The sequence below is a fragment of the Calidris pugnax genome, unplaced genomic scaffold (genome assembly GCF_001431845.1).
Source record: "Calidris pugnax isolate Ruff unplaced genomic scaffold, ASM143184v1 scaffold148, whole genome shotgun sequence".
Classification (NCBI taxonomy): domain Eukaryota; kingdom Metazoa; phylum Chordata; class Aves; order Charadriiformes; family Scolopacidae; genus Calidris; species Calidris pugnax.
In genome coordinates this window covers 182,290-195,700 of record NW_015090926.1, presented here as the reverse complement: position 1 = coordinate 195,700, position 13,411 = coordinate 182,290, and the positions used below count along the sequence as shown (strand labels likewise).

Below are 13,411 nucleotides of genomic sequence, written 5' to 3'. Positions count from 1 at the left end.
AGCTGTTTTTTTTTTTTTTTTTTTTTTTTTTTTTTAAGAAGGTGAGGGGAGCTTAGCGAGGAAGCTGTCTCCGCCAGCACACAAAGGCACAAGAGTCTTCCCTCTCTCTACCCCTACATTTAGCAGCAAGCTCCCACCCCAAAAAACCTGGAAGCAGTATGGTTTGCAGAAAGCCAGGCTAGAAAGGCCACTTTGGACTGCTCTAAAAATGAGGCTGTATGATGAAGGACGGAAACAACACTGCAGTGCATCAGAACTCACGCTGCACAGCTCTGCCAGGGTGTGCTCCCCCAAAAGCCCCACCATGCAGCTCTCCACAGCCATAACACTAGTGCACTGCTGCTCTATTTAAGGGCCCGCAGCTGGTGAGCATATGATCCTGAATTCCAGATACTGCTCTCCCTTCTCACAGCAATCAGGACAAAGGAAAACAAACCGACAGAATGCATATGTTCAATAATGCATCCATCCAAAAAACACATGAAACTGTTGCAAAAGATGTGCAGTTTCTCATTTCTCAAGCATGTAGGTAAGGCTAGAGAAAGGGCCACAGTTTCATCACCTGGAGGTAACACAATACCAATCTGCCCATTCTAACTTGTGTTGTATTCAGAATGAGCGAAGAGAAATATTCTTCCCACTCGCTTCATCCCTCAAGTCTTTACAATGATGTCATGCCTGGATGATGTCAGATTAATTTTCATACACAGCCTGTGGAAAATACGCAGGTTGGTATAGTATAGCATGCAGCTTTATTTGCTGGCATGCACATGTGTGTTTGCATGCACATGTGTGTGTACAAAATGCAGTGGATGGATAGAAATGAGGCTTCCAACAGTGCCTCTGTGCAAGTAACTTCTGTACACTACAAAATTGTGCCCATAAAACCCTGTATGAGCTTCAGTTCATCTGTTAAAAATCAAGCCAATAAATAAATCTGCAATTCAGCAATGGCTGATAGAACTAAAATAACGCTGTCAGAACTGAATCCACAAAACTTGCTTGAATGTCTGCATGCAGCCTTACACTCCAAAGAATGCATTTGATACTCAGTATACATAGGCCAACCACCTTCTAGGTGGACACTGTGGCTTGAGATCCAAAATAGCACAATGCCAAAAGACAGGAACTCCTTGAGAAAAACTGGAAAATACTCCCAAGCAGCCAAACGACAAACAACAGTATCTTTGGTTAAAATCAGAACCTTTGGTGAAACTACTCTAGCTCAGTCCAGCAATGAAGTGTTACATAGATAACATTAAGATATCTGTCGGGATATTTCTAAATAACTTATTTGCACACTTCAGCCAAGATAATCTTGTCTGTCAGCTACTTATTTGAAATCTGAGGTGATTCTGACGAGAGATATAGTCCTACATTTGGCTGAGTTGAGATATTTTGTGACACTGCATAATGCTGAAAATAATTCCCTTCTCATATAGGAGACCAGATCTTTCCCCCCATGAATCCACAGGTATAGCCAGACTTACATGGAATAACATCCACCGTTTTCAGTCGGTGTTACAACTGGAGCCCTTCTCTTTTGTTTCCCTCTTTTTAAGGTGCAATCAGTCAAACCTTGTTGGCAATATATAGTTAGCTTCTGCCCACTAAAATAATTATGACTTCCAACTACACTGCAGACCTATTTCTATTTTCAAAAAAATGAATTGGCAACATTATTGTGCTGCTGTGAGAAATGAATTGAGATGCTTGCTATTATTTTTATTCAGTTCACCAGTAACAACCTCTTTGATGCTCTTTCATTGCATTTCATTTCTTTTCATTTCAGTTGCTCCCTTTTACAGTCTTTAACCACTTGTCACTAGTGGCTCACCAAGCATTTATTCTCAGTAATGCGTTCAGTGATTTGACATTCAGAATCTCATTTGAAATGCCAAAGCTAAAGATGGGTCAACAATTCCATTTTAAGTCCATATTCTACAGGATTTCAAACAGCAGGGAGAATTACTCATTTGTCACATGTCTCAGCAGAGGAGAGTTTTCATCATCCCACTACCTCTTTACTCAGTTGGTTTCAAAGGGAAAAGGTAGCGATACATATCCACCACTAAAAGCCTGCAGCACTACAACAGCTATGGCAAAAGATTGGTCTTGCAGATTCAGAGTATGTTTGAACCACATAATGTAAAAATGTTTTCATTTCAGTGCAGTGGTCCCCAAATGGTGGTTCACACAGCACTCACTAGTGATGTGGGCTTGTTCTACTCCCCAGCTTTATAGACTGCCAAGTTCTTTAAGACAAATAAAAAACATGAAGCCTGCAGAAACAGCTAGAAATCCGCAGTCTGCTTTCCTATCTCTGCTTGGATTGCTATTGTAATGGAAAAGGAAAGGAAATGGAAACCATCAACATCAAAGAATCGCAGAGGGCTGGAGGTTTGCGGCAATGGGATGTCTGTCTAGAGCAGCAGGGAGCCAAGTGGCAAGGCAGCACGCATGAATGGGTTGAGAGAGCTGGCAACATAAGCAGGATAACTCCAAAAAGCAGGAGTAGGGTCCTGGAGAGAAACAAAAAAGGACCCAGAACGATAGGGAAAGTAGAGTTAAAGATAAAATCTTCAATTTTTTAAATCTGAGATTGAACATTTACTGATATAAATATAGAAAAGCGTGTGCCTTTTGAACCAACACAGATTTTCTATCTATGGGCTGGCTCAGTGTCATGTGCCTGTAAGCTGAAGAGGGGATGCCTCTATTTTGAGACAGGGTCCCCGGGAAGGGGAAATCTGCAAATGCCTATACCACGTATCACTTGAACACAACAGAAGGAAAAAAGAGAAGATTTCTATGTCATAGGGAAGCTAAAGTTTCAGAAATATTTTCACTGATATGTACATTCAGACAAAGACAAATTGTTTTGTGCAGGGGTGAGGGGAGAGGTATGACAATGTATAATCAGATCAGGCTGCCCATATGACAAGTTCCTGACTTGCTGTGTGCCCTTTGGGTGAGGGAGAGAAGCTTTTCTCTCTCATGTTCCGCATACATCAAAGCAGATAACAATAGTTAGCTTATTCAGTCTTGCTCCATGCCAGAAAAAATTATCCTACAATGACAATGGCTCAAATTAAAACATTTCTCTTGCAAACAGATAAGGATTTACACATTTGCATTTTTACATTTCATGACACAGTTTATACTGATGGAAATTGAAATACTGTGCCATTTTAATACTCTGTTCCACACTAAATACTAAATAAAGTTTCACACTCAGCTGAAACTTTACTCAGCTAACCTGCTAGGTGCACACATACACATATTGTCAGCTCACCATGTGTCAGTTTGCGGTAACCAACGAGCATGAGGGATGATTTTCCTCCACAAACACACCCCCCTCCCTCTCTCATCTTCCCCCCTCAAAAAAACAAAGCAAGGACTATAAAGACCATATTCCTACCAAACACTTTCAGTGAAAGGCTAGAAATAAACACTAAAACAGGAACACTAGCCCCCACCGCCCCCCGCCAATTTCCCCCCTTGTCAATACTGGAAACTGTCCCTTAAGCTGTGCCCAAGTACCAGATATCTCACAAGTAGTTATGAACAACCCAAATTGACCCCTTCAAATAACAGGATGGAAAACAAGCTCAGTCTAGGCTGAGCGTGGCCGCTCGCAACAGGTTCACGTGCAGGTGCAGAGCACGCGGACTGAGACGAGTCAAGTATTCGAAACAGCTTTGTGTAAGCTCTTTCCAAGACCAATAAATACTTTTGCTACAACGAATGATCAATTTGTTACTAGCGCACATGCTGCCACATTAATTTGTGAAAAAAAGATACAGCTTTCTTGGGCTGAAAGTGCACCATAAACTTCTCGGAATGAAACATGAAAATTTGCCTTACATTTGGACCCTGTTCCCTCAGGTTACCTTTTTGCTCACTTTTTAGCTATTCCATGCTAATCACAAGGCAGGAAATAAGATCCCTTGGAGGAGTGATCAACAAGAAGAGGAAATGATATAGTACTAAAATAAACTTCTAAAAGTGTCAAAAAATGACAGCATTTGAATAAAGAACTGGCTCAAAACCTGAATTAAAATGAAGTTTTAGAGCGAAGCTGAGAAACCAAAATAACTTTTTAAAAGAAAAAAGTTCATCTATATTTATCCAGGATGCTTGCCAAATTTGTATCCATGCACAAGCACACATATTCACTGCACAGAGTACAATTACGCTGCCGGCAGGCAACGACTCAAAACGAAGCTGGTAGCAGATGTATTTGAACGGGAACACTTCTGCAATAATAGCTCATTTAAGTTTAATTATTTTATGGTTCTTCAGAAAAACTGCAATATTCCAGCCTTTCCTGGAAGAATCCACTCTGCCTGTCACGATGTTCATTTGCTGCTCTGTGTGCCAAAAAATAGCATGGGAAGGAAGAATCTGGAGGGGTGCAAAGGGGAATGAGAGGGGAGAGGATATAGTTTAAAACAAAATGGCTAGATTTGCAATATTTAGAAAAAGAATTCTTGAGCCCTCCAAAACACCAATGGAAGTGTACTTCCAATCTCTGGTTCTCCGTACGTCTCTTGTTGTCTGCATACAATAGATATAAATAAGAAGTACATAACTTGAGTTCCAACAAAACAGCAAGAAAGTCAATGAAGTAAAACAAATGTAATGGTTTTGCCCTTTATGAGGAAGTTCAAAGTTCAGAGTCACCCATTTGCAACAAATTTATACAAAACCCTTCTTAGCTGGAGCTGCTCAAAGCCTAAAGACAATTAGACCTCTGAGGGATGGTGACTTACAAATCAAAGCAAAGAAGCCAGTGGACTGGAGGTAGTTCAGCAAATATAATACAACACAACTTTTGGTCTGAAATCAAGCAGTTGGGGATCAGAGGAGTTGCAGTTACCTTGTGTGGCTGTTGGATGACAGGCTTTCCCAGGGCTGCACGCTACAGCCAGTGACTGCATAGGCTCCCCCGCAGCTCCCATCTAGTTTCATCAGCAAGGCTTTTGCTGCATTCTCAGCTGTCTTCCTGCAGTCATGAGCTCTCTTAAGCATCTGGGTGATGTTTTCATCACCTGTCTGGTCCCCTAGTTTTCAAGGAAACAATCTGTTTCAGAGCTTTGAGGGGAGTAATAGAAAATATGGCAAGAGTAGAGACGCTTCTATGCACTCTCAGCTTATACCAAGACAATGACATTAAATTACCAATCTGATGTAAAACCAACTTCACTTGTTTGAGTATCAGCGGTACCTGGGCTACTGTCCTGAATGAACCTTCCTTCCCCAGGCACAAGCTCCAGGTACTTGTTGCTCCGGGTACGTCTTAAGTGATGTTTTATCTTTACTCACTTACCTGTTTGTAAGGGTGTACACTGTGCATCAGGAGTAGGTTAGGATGCTCAAATCAGTAATGCACTGGAAAAGCCCCAGCCTAAATTACAACTCTTACTCCAGTCATTCCCGTGCTATATCACAGTGCGGTCATTTCCAGTGGTTTTTTTCTCACAAGGACCATATGGCCTAATGGTTTGCTAGAACACTTTATTTTCCAGCTGGAAGCATTGCCTTACTGCTTAGAAGCAGCCTTTCAGAGTTTACAGCCATGCATACTAACTCAAAAGAAAACTAGCCCTGTTGTTTATTAATTTGCTATAATTTCTACTGGTTATGCAGCATTTATGGAGCTGGTAAGCCATCCCTTCGGTAGAAGCAGGAAAGAAACCACCATTATCACTATTCTCATAGTCCTAACTCCAGCTGGAATCAAGTCATTAAAGACACATTAGTGGCTACACTGAAAGTCTGAACAAAACTACAGTTTATTCATACTTTACCAAATGCCATGCAAAGATGTCAGAGGGTTTAAAAAACCCCGAGCTTTCTTTATGTCAGATTTTCATTTCATCTTTATTTGAGTCAAAGACCAATTACCCATACTTCACACTTGCTAAATGAAGTGTGTGCACTAGAAATAACATTAATGCAGGAGAAAGGATGGAGAATGTTCTGTTAAGAGCAGCTGGATATGCTTAGCTCTAAGTGATGCAGAAGCAAGTCCCATGAATTTCCCACTCACAGATGTTGATATAAAACTTGACTGACCTTCAAACCAAAAATCTGCTATTTTATCTAGGTGTTTTAATCAAATTTCATGGTGAAGTGAAGGTACATAAACCAAACACAACTTCCTCTAAACTGTGCTATGTAATGGGAAATTGGCACTATTTCTATCACAGGGCTGTAACTGATACCATAATTATGAGCTGTAGACAGACACCTATATAAAATCTAAACTACACTCTTTCATAAATGCATGTGAGATGAAACTCTACTCAAACTCAAAGTATTTCTCCCTTCTAAGATTTCTTTTTGCCACCTATACGAATAGAAAATCTAAGACTAAATTCACTTTTGCTGGCCACTGATTCCTGCCGGCAGGGAAAGCTCCCTAGCACATGGAACAAGTGGGGCCAGCTTCAACATCAACCTCCAAACACTTCTGAATAGTGGTTCCAATTTTCAGCCACTGTGAGAGTGGTTCATTCCACTACTTAGCGAGGAGCATATTAAGAAACAATACCTAGCCACATGATTAACTACCCACAAAATAAGAAAAACCTAGAATGTATCGGCTAATATTCCTGACAACACAGTAAAACATAAGATAGGATGTTTTAAAATTTCAGAGCAAAGGTAAAATGTGGGGTGAAAAACTAGAGCCTTTTTTTTATTGTTTTTTGGTAACTACTCAATGCTACCTTTGTACTGTCTTAATCCTAGTTTTTCATAAACTATACTCAGCTTCTAGGGAGGTAAATGTTGCTGGTTTAAACAAAATCTGTACTTGCAGTTACCACAGCTGTATGGCCCTAAGCCACATATGCTCATAAGTATTGTTTAATAATTCCACTCTGTACAGTTGCATGCCTGCAGCAGCCTTACCACTGCCAGAACAGGCATCCCCTTGTGATACTGTACACAGGTTAATTTAAATTTCTGGTGAATTTCATTATTTAATCCCAGTCTCTCTTTTTCTTTTCCCTTGTTTTTTGGGTGTGTAAAATAATTAATTAAAAACAAGAAAAGACAAGAGAGCATTCTTAGGTGATGGGTCATGAGATGATTCACCATTACAACTAACTCTAATGCTAACTGACATGCAAAAAAAATATTTAAATAAAGTGATTCATTGACATCTTACCAACAGAACCAACACCTGCAGCTCTAAACTGCCCAAGAATGAGACTCTGCTCACTTTCTGCCAATGCCAACAGTAGCTCATATGCTTCTATGCATTGTTCACTGAAAGAAAAAACAAAAAACAGAAAACAAAAGTCACACAAAATATATCTGCAAATTAGAGGGGAAGAATACCTGCAACAGCAACAAAAAAAGAGATAGCTGATGAACTGCATGAACATGTAGTTACCAACTACATGTCTAGCAGCAGGGGTATTAAACAACATAACACACAGAGCTTCTATAATAAGCATTCAACAATCTCTCCTTCCTTTTATCTTCCTTCCCAGGTCTCAACCAATGCAACAAGTTAAAACAGAAAAGAATGACCTGATGTGAAGCAAGCTCCAGAAGCACATTAGAAAAAATATGAATGGTGGTCGACATAATGTCTTTGAGAAACTCTTTTCAGACCTTCTTATTATACAAAATACAGTATTCTAAATCCTACTACATTACTACGCTATACGAGGTATAGTAAGAAGAAAATAAAAATACTTGTTGCTCTGTCCTGGCTGTAAGATTCTCCTCCTTACGACACAACAGCTTCTAAATACAATGCCTGCATGGTCCCAGTTGCTGGCTGGGGATAAACCATGACAACAGAATACATTCTTTAGAAGGCACACAATTTGTCTGAAGCCCAGAACTGCCTGTTCCTAATTAGTTGCAGCTGAAGGAGTTAAACGACACCGTCTTTTTACATATAGATTAAAGCAAATTTAGATACTTGTAACCAAATACCAAGCAATTCATCCACAATTCCAACTGATGTAATATAAAGTCACTCTGAATTATGTGGAGAACTACACTACTCTTAGTCCATTGGTCTTGTGAAAGGTGCCATCCTAATACAGAAAACCCGTATCTTAAGAACAGACACGGCAGAGAGAGTATGAGCCTATACACAACTCCTAATTCAAAAGTTAATTCAGTATTTAAAAATGAAAAGCTAAATCTTCATGTTCCTTCATTAGATCGACTTCACTACTTTTGGTGAACTAGAGTTGAAATGCACTTGCATCAATAACTTCGGTTCTGTAGTTTGTCAAGTAGTTTAACTGTAGGGGCATTTTTTCAGGGAGGAAACAAAAAGAAACAGTATTACTATGGCAGACCAGCCATTTCACTCTCAAAGACTTCTAAGTAAGTCTCCCCTGCTCCCTCTTTTTCTGGCTGAGACACCCTCTGCGTAGGTCCATACCTGTACTGCAGTGCAAGCCTGAGGGCTGTGGCGTTGGACTCGTACTTCCCGACAAGCATGCTCATCCTCTCGGCATTGCTCTTGCACTCTTCCAGTGTTATTGTCAGCAAGTCATTCTGTGATTTCAGGTGCTCAATGCGGCTGTAGAAAAGGAAGTAATTTGCAACCTTCAAGCTTAGCTTGCAGACACTGTCCTGAAAACTCCAGAACACTCTTAATTTAAAACACCAAATACCATTTCGTCTGCACAAGGTTTTTAATGAAGATGGCAAAATCTGTTAGTACTGTGTCCCATATCCACAGCCATGAGGATAGTAATTTCTCTTAGGACATCCGAAATACAATGAGGCAGTGAAATCTCCAAAACTTCTGGCAATAGTCAAACAGAAGCTCATATCAGAACTTAATTGTAATATTCTTCTCAATAAGGTTAATTGTGATTCTGAAAATGAAGCTTCAGAATATTAGTATCATTGCTTATAACCACACTATACATCAGCATGCTATGCCTAGTCGGAAGAGTTTGACGTACACTGAAAAGAGACAGGCAAGTAATTTAAAATTTTGGACAGGTAGCTAATGAAGAAATCAGTGCCATCCAGAACTCTAAAATCACTGACTTCTTAATACACACAAGAAGAATGGCTAGTAAGCCATTTATTCAGGTATCAGAATAAAGCCCTGTCTTTCCCAGCTGCTAGAACTCTTAGATGTGGCACCTCCTGTATTCTTCTTTGACACGTCCTATAAGGATACATGTTGTCAAAGCGTAATTGTGCAGTGCACAGAAAAAAAAAAAAAAAAAAAAAAAAAAAAAAAAAAAAGAAAAAAGGATCACATTTTGCAGTGTTACAAAAACACGAGCTACAAATAAAAGAGAGACTGCACCGATCAGACTAAATTTGAGATAGCCGTGGGGAAGAGAGAACTTGGAAGGAAACATGCCAAGACACGATTCTTGGCCCACAGTTTTGATTTTATGTGCTAGAGAGGACATGAAGCATTGGTTTTGATAGAGATTATTGAAAGATAACACCAGGAGTATTTTACCTGCATCCAGAAAGCTGCCATCTTTCTTCTGCAGGAAGAAGTCTATTTACTGGTAGGTATGTCACACCACTGTATGGAAGCACGTTCATTGACACAGTCAATGCTATAATTCTGTTTCCTCACGACAAAACAAAACAAGCTAATTCCAGAATGATGGGGAATAAGTTACGAGAATCCCTATTTCCAGCAGTGATGTGTCTTATGAAAAAAGACGCCATGCCTGCTTGGGCAGCCGTAGAGGAGGACACTCTACAGCACAAACTGTCACAGGAGAAGGTGCCATGCTGACCTATTAATGCATGACCAAACTGCCATACTAATGAATCCTTAGCATATGAGTCGATCTTCTCTTTATCACCTACATTCCATGTTCATCTGCAGCTGCCACAGTTGAGCTGGGAGTGAACTAAGAAATGCTCAAAAAGGGTAAAAATGTACTAACTTTATCAAAGCTAATAGCAGACAACCCATCCGAGCATACCTCACTTTTCACCTTACCTATTTAATCTCTCTGTCTCCACTTCAAACTCTCGGATTTTACTTTCAGAGATAGCAGATCCATGTGAATAAAGAGTCTGGAAGATTTCCTGGATGTTTGAGCAGTCTTGGAGGGAATGTGCCAAATGTTCAGCCACAGTACTAGACACCTGCACGGGGCAGTTAATAGATCATTGTGAATAGATGACCAGTGGGATTCCTCTCACAGGCAGTCTGCATTGAGAGCTCCATTTGCTTGCACACACTCACTTCAAGGCATTCATTATTCAGTTTTTACTATGAATTTTACATTGAATAGAACATTTACAAGTTTCCACTTTTCGAAACTATTTTGATTTGAAATTCTACTAACCAAAGGGTGAAGCCCACTATTTCATCACACATTTAAAAACCCTAAAATGCAAGTTATTTACTTTGTTGAAAGCTTAGCAAAAGGTCAAGAGTTAAGTTCTTCACTGAAACAAATATTAACACACAGTAACAACAGTGTTATGGGTTTACATTGGCATTACAAAACAGAACCCAGTTCTCTGTTAATTGGAAGTTGTGAAATTCAACTGAACAGTCTTGAAAAATAGCATTTTTGGAGGAATTCACCCCAAAACTATCCTCTTGAAGTCCAGAAAATGGTGTCTAGCCACCAGCTATAAGAAAAATGAGATCTTAATATTGGGTGAAATATTCTCTGTTGAAATTTTTTTCTCAAAATAACTTTTAAAGTGTTTTCAGTTAGCTGATATATTAACTTAGTAAAAAAAAATGCTGCTCTTAATGGAACATCTTCAGAAGGTATCACGCATGCACATAATTATCAGTCCTTACCCCTATGCTGCTGATTTCTGATCCTAAGACAGGTCTATCAGATGATGAAGACTCTGATCTTGTCTTTGACAACTTCACTCTTTCAGCAATCTGTAAGTCAGAAAGCTGCACGGGTTACACAGGAATCCAAACTCCATAAAGATTACACAAAATGCATTTTGTTCATTAGCTACGCTTGCAAACCTGTATTGAACTATGGCAGAACCTGACACCCGTGTTGTAGCCGAGAGAATTACAACCATTGCTGCTTAATTCCTTGCTGCAGCTCAAGTTCATGGGCCTGCCTAAGACCCCAGAAAACCCTCTGGGGATTCTAGGTATCTCCCAGTTAATCACAAGATCTGCAGAGCAGCTGTGCAAAATGAAGGCTGCTGCTCCCAGGTAATGAGGAGCGTTCCTGCGACACACGATAGCTCACCTTGGCTATGGGGATGTCATTGCTGCTGCTGCTTGTGCTCAGCTCTCCCGTGCTGGGGTTAACGGGTCGGTTGGCAGAAGTGAGACGACTTGGGCTGGATGGGCCTGTTGCCTGCACGCTTTGCAAACGTGTTTGCAGTTCCCGAACCTACAACAAAACATAAGGTTCTGGTTTTTTCCACTTTTATGGTTTAAATACTTCGGAGATTTTCTCATTGTCTGGCCAAGCCAAATTGCTTCTGGCTCGAGCATAAAAGTTGTATTTTGTCCTGTGGTGGCCATGAAGTTTTCATGTGGGGAGCAGATGAATGGAGGTTGTTTTAAAATTCTATTGTCAATTTTTAAAACTGTTTGAAATGTGGAAATATGCAAATGTAATACTGTAGAATATTTACTCAAAGCTTTAGCTTGTTTTATATAACCCTTTCAGTGCAGCTGTACTACATGTACAGAAATTACTCTCTGGGGTGAAGCTAATGCTCCAGCCCAAGATTATGATGCCTAAACAAATCAAACGAAGATCCTGCTGTTAATGGAAAGTGCCAGTGTTGAAAAAACCCTTGACATAAACATATCACAGGATGACTTTGTCATATTTAAAGGTCAAAGAAATTCAAACATTAATCATTCTTTCATACGTAAAGTTAAGTAAAGCTACCATATAGTGAGTAATGTACAGACAAGAAAACACCAGCAAGGTTCCCAGCCAACAGCCTGCAGAAGCTCTCTATAAACATACACTGCAAACACTGCATGGTCCTCAGAACAAATCAGATACTAGCAGAACTGACGTCAAAAGATTTTCAGGACTAAAAGGTAAAAAAAAAAAATCTTCACGAGCCAAACTATAGCTGAGCTAAAGATTATAGTGTTTACCTTGGAATAATTCTTAACAGACAAAGAAAAATGACCTGCTTAACACAACAATTATGCCACAAGGCACAGTGACAGAGCTCATTTTTCCCACAGAATCTCAAACAAAGACTATGAGATGAGAGAAGGGGGAGGAAACCATCTGAAGAGGAAATTTCCCTGGATATAGAGTGTTTACTTTTATATGCAAGTTTCTGTGCCAATTTTGTTGGAACAGTCATCTGCAAACCAGGACTTGTGAAATTTTACCCAAAGTCCAGTGAAATAAAAGTTTAGTCCATTTGATATCCCCTGTAGCATGAAATGCAACTCCAATTATCTAAAACCAGGTGGGATTTTATAGTAACTACAATAGATTTACATGAAGAACCAATTAAACAAGCTGAAACCCCTTAGTCAAAAAGCATGAAAATTAAAGTTGTGTTAAACCTTAGGCTTTCTTCTGACCAAGTGCATGGTCAGAGCTTTAACAATCTCTGCTTGAAGAAGTGGCAGTCAGCAAGTTCTCTTCACAACATACACAGAACAGTATCTTATGTCTCCTGTGATTCCCTACTTCCTTCTGCTTCCACTTCCCTTAAGGGTACCCGTGCCTTTCCCTCAGTTGCATGCAAACTGAAGGTCAGGTTGTCTGCAGACCTACTGTCAAAAACCCCAGAATTTTCAGGTATGTGGAAATTACAAAAAAGAAAAAAAAAAACATAACAGAGCAGAACAATTGCATGTTACTAACAGAAAGCTGTAAGCGGCAACAATAAGAGCACATAAAGGCTAACTATGCTCCTAACTTCCCTGTTCAGTCATGGAGGAATGCTACACCTTAAACAAAATTAATCCAAACAACTCCGTTGCTCTCTCTGTTAAAAAAAGGACAAAGTACACAAAACCTCAAATCACATCCCCAGTGTTTAAACTAACTTGCTGAAAAATGGATATGGGTGCTTGCCCCAGAATTATACATCTTAATTGTAATTGCATCATGAAGTTAACTGAGCAGAGTGTATAAAGTGCACATTCATAGCGTGTATCTTCTACATATTTGCAGCTGAGGCCTCATTTGTTCATATAGACATATATAATTTCAACATGGGTACAGCTGCACTAATGCAAACCTTAAGGACAGAAGTGCTCTACTGATGCAAACCAATCATTTCAGCCTGCTGATATGCATAAAACTGAAATAAACCATGTATGCCGGTTTCTGCTTGCAGATGTGGAATGCCAGTTCAGATCAGATTTTGAACTGTGGCATTAACACTGAAGAAAAAAAAAGCAAAAAAAAAAAAAAAAAAAAACCCCAAAACTCTATAAAATAAAAATCACATTTTT

At 39.6% G+C, this 13,411-nt stretch overlaps 1 protein-coding gene across 5 annotated transcripts in view; it reads right to left on the bottom strand.

The window, feature by feature from the left end:
* The window catches only part of MCC (mutated in colorectal cancers), a 163,006-nt gene that overhangs the window by 27,265 nt on the left and 122,330 nt on the right, over window positions 1–13,411 (bottom strand). For all 5 annotated transcript variants that reach the window (XM_014951497.1, XM_014951500.1, XM_014951498.1 and 2 more), the window contains exons 7-12: window positions 11,211–11,357; window positions 10,793–10,882; window positions 9,971–10,119; window positions 8,423–8,563; window positions 7,181–7,281; window positions 4,883–5,066 (exon numbers count right to left, since the gene is read on the bottom strand). In XM_014951497.1, the coding sequence (XP_014806983.1) occupies window positions 4,883–5,066; window positions 7,181–7,281; window positions 8,423–8,563; window positions 9,971–10,119; window positions 10,793–10,882; window positions 11,211–11,357 (812 nt within the window). The remainder of the gene's footprint in view (window positions 1–4,882; window positions 5,067–7,180; window positions 7,282–8,422; window positions 8,564–9,970; window positions 10,120–10,792; window positions 10,883–11,210; window positions 11,358–13,411) is intronic.